Genomic DNA, 10,081 nt, shown 5'->3' on the forward strand with positions numbered 1-10,081 from the left:
TGGTTACTTTAGTACTAAAAGAGGATGGTTCTTTTAAAATACAATATAAACACTACAGTATGTGCCTGTACATGTCTGCAGAGTTGGACTGGCCCACAGGGGTACAGGGGAAAACCCAGGTGGACCCCACTTCCTGGGGGCCCACCTTCTCTTCTAGGGATCAGGTTCCCACATGAATTATATATATATATTTATCAAGGGGCCCAGACCATGCACTCTGTATTGGTTAGAGAAATCTTAGTGGCGGCTGGCCACACCCGTGCTGGAGACAGGCCACATCCCTAAACATGGGCCTCTACCACTGCATTACCCCAGTGGGCCCTTTATGCCCCAGTCCAACATTGCATGTCTATCTCAGCACCCCACATACTTTCTGTTAGAGATGAGCAGAGATTCCAAGCTCCGAAAATCGGGGATCCGAGCGTCTCAAGTGTTTCTGCCAGTCTCTGATCCTCCATCGATGCAGAACTTTATCCTCCCGGCATCAGATTCTTGAGGAACTTGGATTCAATAAAAGGCGCTGCAATCAGGACTCGGCACCATTTCACTGATGTACTGTGCTGTACTCTGCTGTACTAAAAAGTGACTGCTGTACTGGCTGTGCTGTATAAGTGACTGTGTATAGGAGGCATGTTGCTGTATGCTGTGCTATATTCTGCTATACTGGCTGTGCTGCAATTGTGACTGTGTATAGGTAGCACACTGCTGTATTGGCTGTGCTGTGTTCAGAGACTCCAGACTCACAAGTTTCTGTGCTCTGTATAGTTACAGTGTTTAGGGGCATTCTGCTGTATGCTGCACTGTTCTCTGCTGTAAATTGGACTGGTTGGTGCGCTTTACCTTAGTGCACTTTGTTCATGAGCATCTATAATCCCTGTGATCCATGCAGTTTGAACCGAGCTGCAAATTTACAAAAAAAAAATAAAAAAAAAAATAGCTATCTATTGTATGTACTGTTTGGTTCACTTTGATCATGTGCATATATAAGCCCTGTGACTCCACAGTTTGAACCAAGCTGCAAGTTCTAAAACAGAATATATATATATATATATATATATATATATATAATACAACAAACCCGGCACTCCACCTAAATATTATAACCAGTCCTGGTGCCCTCACAGCAAATGAATAAATAGAATAGAGGATGGCAATGGTGCGGCACTCAGAGACATTTTTCCATCAGAGAATAAAACTCATGGACACAGGGGTCACTGGATTTAACGTTTCAATCCCCACAGGATTTTTGACATAAATCCTGTGGGGATTGAAACGTTGAATCCAGTGACCCCTGTGTCCGTGAGTTTTATTCTATGATGGAAAAATGTCTCTGAGTGCCGCACATCCTCTATATATATATATATATATATATATATATATATATATATATAAAATAGATAGTATACAAATCTATTGTTTGTACTGTTTGGTGCACTTTGCCCTGAGCTGTGAGTTCAAAAAGGAAAAAAATATATAGATCTATTGTTTGCTCTGTTCTATGCACTGTACCCCAGTACGCTGTGGCAATGTTTCATATATGTGCTATAACCTGCTGTGTGCTTGTGCTCCTGCTCTGTCGCTTGGTTATCATCCAGATTGCTGCAGCCTTTGGTCAATGTTAGTGAAAACAATATTGTGAGCTGCGAGGTGGTCAAAATTGACTGAAAATAAATGTTATTGAGGTTAATAATACTCTAGGAACAAAAAAGGACCAAATTATGTGATTTTAGCTTGTTTTTGTACATTTTTGAAAGCAACTGTAAATCAAAATCCAAAACCAGTCACGTTGGTTTTGCAAATACAAAAATGTATGGCGAATCAGAGCCACATCCAAATCCAGCAAAAATGGTACGGTGAACATCTACACTTCCTGTTATCAGCTTACATTTCCTCTCTCAGTAAACTATAATTATGAGATACTGTACTACACAATTTCATGTTTAGAAGCTACTGAAACCCAACTCTGAAATGGAAAATATATTTGTTAAGGCACATGTAAAAACGGTAATGATTTACAGATTGCTAAGCGCCATGCAATTACTATTGCAACAACAATAACAAGAAATACAGCATGATGTACTACAGAAAGCGGTATTAGAATGTTCCTCTTTTAAGCAAACACATTCATAGCATAATTCCTCCCACCCCATACCACTTTCCCTCTCGTGTTCATTGAGGAGTTTCCTGACTGACTGGCTCTGATTTAGAGATCTGACGAGAGACTGAACAATAGGATGACATCATCAATAAATCAGCTTTTTTTTGCAAAGGCTCTTGGTGTTTAGAGCACAACTCCTACTGTATGTAGTATTCAGCCTACAACAAATAGGATGACATCCTGAATGAATCCGCTTTATTTTACAAATGTTCTTGGTGTTTAGAGTAGAACTCCTAGGTAGGATGAAATATTAACCACCTCACAGCCCACAATATATTTTTCATCCGTTTTAGTTGAAAGGCTGCAGCAAGCTGTATGGTTACTAAGCGACAGAGCAGTGGCACAAACAAATGGCAGTTTATAGCACATCTAAGAAACATTGCCATACAGCAGTGTCATAAATGAAAAGTGGTGCATAACTGGTGGCAACAGCTGCAGCGCTAGTATTTAGTTTCTCTTCTCTAAACTGATTGTTATCAATTTTTCAATTTGCAGAGAACTGCGTGGAGTTATAGGGCTTATAGATACATGTGAACAAAGTGCACTAGGGTAAAGAGTACCAAACAGTACAAACAATATATATATATATATATATATATATAATTTATTTATTTTTTAAACTTGCAGCTCAGTTCAAACTGCATAGACTCACAAGGCTTATATATGCACATGAACAAAGCACACTAGGGTAAAGTGCACCAGTCAGTACAAACAATAGAAGAATATCTGACAGTGAGACACACAGTACACAATGTAGTGCTGCTTGTGAACAGCCACTTTAGATGGACACAGCACAGACAATTTACAGCAGAGTACAGCGCAGCATACAGTAGCGTGCCACCTATACACTGACTATATACAGAGCATAGCCACTTGTTAGTCTGGAGTCTGACACAGCACAGTCAATACAGCAGAGTACAGTGCAGCATACAGCAGGATGCCCCCTATACACAGCACAGCCACTTGTAAGTCTGGAGTCTGGAGAGTGAATACAGCACAGCCAATACAGCAGAGTACATCACAGTTTACAGTAGCATGCTTGAAAGTGAAATGGTGCCGAGTCCCAGCCACGGTGCCTTATACAGAATCTAAAACCTGAGAGAATCGCCGGGAGGATGGCGGTTTGTCTTGAAGTGGAATGCAAGTCTGGTGGGAAAACCCAAGCCGCTGCTCAGGAAGATTCAGATCCCTGAAGTTCAGAGTGGCTTGGATTCCTTGCATAGTGATAGCTATCTTTCAAGGCTACTAATTAACTTCTGAGGCTTTCTAACTGCATACTATATACTTTTGGCAAAGGTAGGAGGGGAGCAGTATTTGGCCTACTTCAAGGAATCTGAACCGCTCATCTCTACTAAAAAGGTCCACAGAAAGCGTAAATGTAAATGGCATTGCCTATGGAAGAGTATGGATTTCATCCTGACCAATAGCAGCACATGCGCATTAATACTTAAAAATGCTGATATGCATGAGAATACATCCCACCCTATATAATTTAAATACCACCATCCCTTAAATTAATAATACTGTAGGTTATCTTCTAAGCTATATTTAACATGGAACCTTTGTACCATCTCAGACGCTTCCTTCTTGTCTTATAGACCATGAACTTGCCCACAATAATAATAATACATTTGCACAAAACGAGTGACATTACAAAAGAGCAGTTGTGCTGCAAATTTTTTCACTTTTGCATATTGTAAATGACCACTGGTATCAGGAAACAGAACTGGGATATGATGGAAACATCTCCAATGTGTGACACATGAATATTTAGAATGCTTCATTGAGGCATTGGGGGAATATCAAGTCGGGGGGGGGGGGGGGGGGGGACAGTTTTGGTGCATTATTTTCATTGAGAGTTTGGGGGGAGAATGCATTCAGGTTTGTGGGTGGTCACATTGCATAATGTGTATAAGCTTATACATGTTATGCCATACTGTGGCGTAACATGTATAAGCATCTCTACTGGGTGGTGTAACTTTTATAAGTGGCTCTACTGTGGCATAACGTGTATAAGCTGCTCTACTGTGGCATAAGGTGTATAAGTGGCTCTACTGTGGCATAATGTGTATAAGCGGCTCTACTGTGGCATAAGGTGTATAAGCGACTCTACTGTCACATACAGTATTTAAACTACTCTGCTGTGTGGCATAACATGTATAAGGGGTACAACTGTGTGGTTTAATGTGAATTGGTACTTTTATGTGGCCACGCCCCTTCACATGAAGCCATGTCCCTATACTTTAATTGTGTGCCTTCATCGCACAGTGCCCATATTTTAATCATGGGAACACCCAAAGGAACCTTTTGCACTGAGCTCCACAAAGTCTAAAAATGGCCCTGTTACCAATTGAGGATTTGTAAATATTTTTTTTAAAATGTAACATGCCCCCAATTCAGTACAGGGGAGGGGAGTGCCAAAACATACCCTTGATCTGGGCACCTTGGCACCTAGCTACACTTCTGATTATAGGGAGCTTGTAAACACAATTAATTTGGGTTTCCCCTGGCTACAATTACACACTCCCACCATTGCTCTCATCAGAAGTGCTTGCAATCAGTAACTCCTCCATGTCGGACAGTTGAAAATGTCACCATTAGTCAAGTCGACTAATTTGTTGCCTCTTCCTTACCAATCCTTCAGTGATGTGTTCAACAAGAAAGATGGTGAGAAAGCCTTCTCAAGTATGAGTCTTCCTTTTGTTGCTTCTGCAGAAACTGTCCTCTATTTCATCAAAATGAAAGATGGGGGTCTACAACTTAATAAGAACAAGGGGCCCATTAGCTAATAAATTTGCAGCAGTGATCAGGTCTGAATTACCCCCTAGATCCATTGATGAGTAGAAGATGACATTTAACACCTATGATGGGCATTACAAATATTTAGTCATGCGATTCGGATTGAGTAATGCACTAGCACTCTTCCAAAATTATGCAAACAGCATAATCCAGTATATATGTGTTGTGTTTTACCTTATTTGGATTTTTCTAAGGATTTGGCCTCTTATCGCAAGCATGTAAGAGAAGTCTTTACCCACTTTTGGACGAACCAACTATACTGAAAGTTGGGGAGGAAATGCATCATTGAGCTTGGTTCCAACAGGGGATTGCATTTTTGGGATTCATCATCTATGGTGCCAGTCTTCAGATGGATCCTAAAAAGCTTTCTGCCATTGCCAACAGGCCCTGTCCTACAGTGTTATATGTGATTCAACAAATCCGGGGATTCTGCAACTTTTACAGGTAGTTCATCAAAAAATATTCGACTGTTGTTCCCATCACAGCTCTTATCAGAACATCACAGACTGACCTACTGAAGCTGAAAATGTATTTACTCTATTAATACAACTGTTTACATTGGCACCAATACTAAGCCAACCAAATATCGATCAGCCTTTTTTCTAAAACGGGATGCCTCTATGGTTGGAGTTGGGGTAGTCCGCTCTCAAAAAGATGCAGCTGGGAATTGGTATTCTTGTGGTTTCTTCTCCTGCAAGTTTCAGTTCCCTAGAAGAACTATGCTGTGGGAGACAAGGTATTGTTAGCGATTAAATTAGCATCACAGTATTGCCAGAACCTGTTGGAAGGAGCAAAATTCCCTGTTGTGTTCTTCACTGACCATAAAAATCTGCTGTATCTCCAAAAAGTGCACTATCACCAGGACATATGGCCATTGTTCTTTGACTGTTTCAATCCTGTCACTACATACTGCCCTGGGGCAGTGTAGTCCCAATGTCTGCGGCTGCTGACCTGATTGCTGTTGGTCCCTCTCATCAGCTGTGAGGACTGTCAAAATCTCCTCCCTTCCTTTGTTGCTAATGCAGGTAGCTTTGCTCTCCATGGCAGCTGCGGATGGCTCTGGCCACAGGCGGCTGTTCTGTTTGAAATTTAAAGTGACAGGTGTGCCAAAATGTCATGCCACATTGGTGCCAAATTTTAACTCTCTCCATATCTCTGGGCACTATTCACTATTCAGTGCCAAAGTAGTAGTCTCACTTCCTGATCTCCAGCATCTGTTCTGTTAGAAGTCTATGTGTACTTACCTGTGTTCTGATCTGGTCCATCTGACATGTCTGCTCACCTGCTCCCTTAGTACTGGTTCTAGTGCCTTCTTGGTTCCAACAACTTTCCTCTGACCTGATTCCTCCTGTACCCTCTTTCCGCACTGATTTGCCTGTTTCTGGCCTGTTTCTGATGACCATGCTTCAGTATGCCTTACGGTGCCCAGTTTGCTGTTTACCTTATGTTTCGCCAGAGTACACTAATCCCAAACATTAGGAATACAGTCAGGTGGCCATATCCTGCGTATCAGGCTCAGTGCAAGTATACATTAATAATTCAGATATTTGGAAACTCAGTACCAGGATGTCAGCATTCAGAATATCTTCATTGACATAATGTTGACATCTAACATATGGACATTTACAATGTTGACAATGACAGACGATCATCATGACATTATGCTGATATTGTGAACGTCATCAATAGAATAATGACAGACAATTGTTTTTATGATTTTAGGGTTAGGCTAGGCTTAGCGTTAGGGTTAGGCAGCAATTAGGGTAGGGTTAGCATTAGGCCCCGGTTAGGGAAAGTGGTACTCTGCTGTGACATCACAGCCAAATGCCACACTCCCAGTGTAACTGTGACATGGACAGACATTTTTTTCTCGAGGAGGGTCCCGGACTGAGGACTGGGTGTAGATTTCCAGACTGCAGTGTGCTTTTCTAGACCCTCTGCAAGCTAAATGCAGGTGCCAGAGGGGCTGCATTGGTTTTGCCCCCCTCAACTTTGCAGCCTGGGACGTGGCACCACTTGTACACCCCTAGTTACCGACTTAAGTATGTCAGTTTTAAGTCTGTTGGGTGACTCCTAACCACTGGAACCCTAGACGACTGCTTAGTTTCGTCTATTAGTAGCACTGGCCCTACAGTATCTCACTCCATCTCTCATGTATAAAATGTTAATCCATCTTTGACCACCCTACTTTTGGTAATATTTTCTAGAAAGTTACATTTAAGTTGATGTGATTAGTATAGCGGGAAGAGTTGATGCATTGTAGTTTCTGTGAAAAAAAATTATTTGCAAAATGACAGCATCATATACTGTACACAGCTCTGTTGGGTTCTTAAAATAAGCCTGTCTTCTGTTCCAGGGTCTTCCTGCTCCTTCTGCTAATCCTGATTTTACGTTGTGGGGCCATTTGCTGCCTCCAGTGCTGGATGAAGAAACAAGCAAGACATACTACCAATAAAACGCTCACAGTGTTCACTCTGAGCAGCCTAGATTCTTTATTTGGTAAATAGACTGGTAAAATGGAAATATAAGGATTACGTAGCCATCACTGTAAATTTTCAACTACAGAACAGATATTGTTTTATTTTACTATTTCCATTAATTCAAAAGTACTACTGTGTATGTAAAGAAGCTTACTTACTGTAGCCTATACACTGCTTAAGTATATACAAATTTAAGTATAACCAAAAATTAAATATTTATTCAACACATTATTTATCTGTAGTCTGGTGTTTATACTGAACTTATAGTATTCCCACCAGTGTCTGCACCTGTTGACAGCATTTTGTCAATTAACTACACAGTGCTTCTATGTAAAATCTGACTCTGGGAGTATACATAACATGAAACTGGTAGATTTCTGAGAACTCTGTGGATTGGGTGGACTGCCATACTCCAGATACAGTAAGTAATGTTTCAGATTCATGTTTAAATGGTTTTTGGACATAAGGATAGACAGTACATACAGTAGATAGTCAATAGGTTGACACCAGAAACACAACAGGCAATAGGTCAACATGGTCAAAAGGTTGACAGTTAAATGGTCAACATAGATGTAAGTTGACAAGGTCTAAAGGTTGAGATGCTAATGGTTGACATAGAAAAGGTCAACACATATTTATTTTGTTATTTAACCCTAATCCTAACCGTCCCCCTAGTGCCTAACCCTAATCCTTCACCTGGTGCCTCATCCTAAACCTCCCCCTAGTACCTAACGTTAACCGTCCCCTTCTGCAGCTCCGGCAGCCTAACCTTAACCCTCTCCAAGTACCTAATCCTAACTCATGATAAATCATGTAAAATCAAGAGAAACCTCATGTCAACATTTTTGTGTCGACCATTTGACCATGTTGACCTTTTGACCCAATTGAGTGATTGGCTGTCGACCATTTGGTGTCAACCTATTGACTATCTATGTACTGTGTGTCTACCATCTGAATACCGTTTAAATGATGGCATTCCACTCATAACAGAATTTTACATTTATGGGTGTAATTAGCCTTTAAAGTATTGAAATTTTTACACATACTGTAGAGTAGGTGGTGCACACAGTATTTCAATGTTGTCCATGTCTACAGTATATATTTCTTTTTCACAGTAACAGAATCTTCACGGTGTCTTCATTCCCAAACATTGTCTCCACATGAAACTTCAGAGACCTCTGTTTCTTCTATAGCACTTGGGGAATTGGAGTCAGGAGCTCCGCCTTCATATGAAGAATTGTTCTCCACAAGCAAAGTCTAACAAAGTATTTCTCACACCTGGCACTCTGGGACCACTTATAGTGCATGCAAAAACTGCTAATAAAAAAGTAAATAGTACTCCAAATAGTCTGTTAATATGGCAAAAGGATGTTTTGAAATGTGGGTGTATATTTCTTTAAATGAGACAAAATTGTCAAGCATTGAGGTGCTAAGTTACTAGTTCAGTGGAAATCATGACAGGATCTAAGTTATTGAGGAAATCCAGTTAATCAGTTAGTCGTTCCCAATTGCACACTGTGGATTTGCTGGAAGTCCGAAGTAGAATGTAAGTCCAGTGCCGAACAGGAGAAGGTCCTTAAGATTAAAGGGTCTATTTACTAAGACCTTGATGGAGGTAAAGTTGATTGAGATAAAAGGGTCTATTTACTAAGCCTTGGATAAAGATAAAGTGGATGGAAATAAAGTACTAGCCAATCAGCTCATAACTGCAATGTCACAGGCTGGGTTTGAAAAATGACAGGAGCTGGTTGGTCAGAATTTTATCTCGTCCATTTTATCTTCATCATAGGCTTAGTTAATAGACTCCATTGTACCAGCCAGTCATTTTTCAAACCCAGCCTGTGACATGGCAGTTAGGAGCTGATTGGCTAGTACTTTGTCTACTTTTTCTCTATCCAATGCTTAGTAAATAGACCCCAAAGTCTCTGCTGGCTAACCTTCTCAGCTCTAGCTGTTGTTATCTGCTTCTCCTCACTTGAAGACCAGTAAAAGGCAGGAAGTGAGCTCTCATTGCTGCACCTCCACGGGAGGGAAGTGAGTGTCCACAGTGTAGTCAGGATGCAAAATATGTCTCTGCTGTTACCGCTGACAGCAACCTCCTGCTTCGCAACAATAATAGGCGCAGCTTTTTCTACATAATAGAAGCAGCTTTTTCTACACTGTAAGTGGAGTATTAGACATGGACTCCAAAGTACCAAAAAATCATCTCCTAACTATTTTCTAGCACACATAGTAAAATTACAGAAGCTGATTGGTTGGTACTTTAGCTTTGTCCACTTTATCTCTCTCCAAAAACTGATAATTCACTTCCTTAACTGAACTTGGCTTAGCAAGCTTAGCAATTCATAATGACTGCTTGACTTAAAGCATAGTGGAAAAATAAACAATAAAATGAAATTAATATTTATGTGCTTAACGGCGGTGACACGCCTCCATTTTCACAAACAAAGGCTGTCGATGCTGCCTCCCGGGTCCCAAATGTCGTCAGACTGTCAATCATTTACAGTCTGTTGCTGTCCCTGCATATTGTATCGCAGAACCTGTACACGCACCAATAGAGCAGGTCTTGTGCATACACAAAGTGCCAAACATAGGTACTTTGTGTATCAGGGTGCACCACCAGCCACATATGAATGAGGGTCAC

At 40.8% G+C, this 10,081-nt stretch overlaps 1 protein-coding gene across 1 annotated transcript in view; it reads left to right on the forward strand.

Moving 5' to 3' along the window:
* Positions 1–8,740, forward strand: part of TMEM207 (transmembrane protein 207) — a 44,529-nt gene extending 35,789 nt beyond the window's left edge. Inside the window, exons 3-4 of the mRNA XM_063919635.1 lie at positions 7,314–7,456; positions 8,553–8,740. Of these exons, the coding sequence (XP_063775705.1) occupies positions 7,314–7,456; positions 8,553–8,698 (289 nt within the window). The 3' untranslated portion in view covers positions 8,699–8,740. The remainder of the gene's footprint in view (positions 1–7,313; positions 7,457–8,552) is intronic.
* The last annotated feature ends 1,341 nt before the right edge of the window (positions 8,741–10,081 follow it).

Source organism: Pseudophryne corroboree, chromosome 4, assembly GCF_028390025.1.
Source record: "Pseudophryne corroboree isolate aPseCor3 chromosome 4, aPseCor3.hap2, whole genome shotgun sequence".
Lineage (NCBI taxonomy): Eukaryota > Metazoa > Chordata > Amphibia > Anura > Myobatrachidae > Pseudophryne > Pseudophryne corroboree.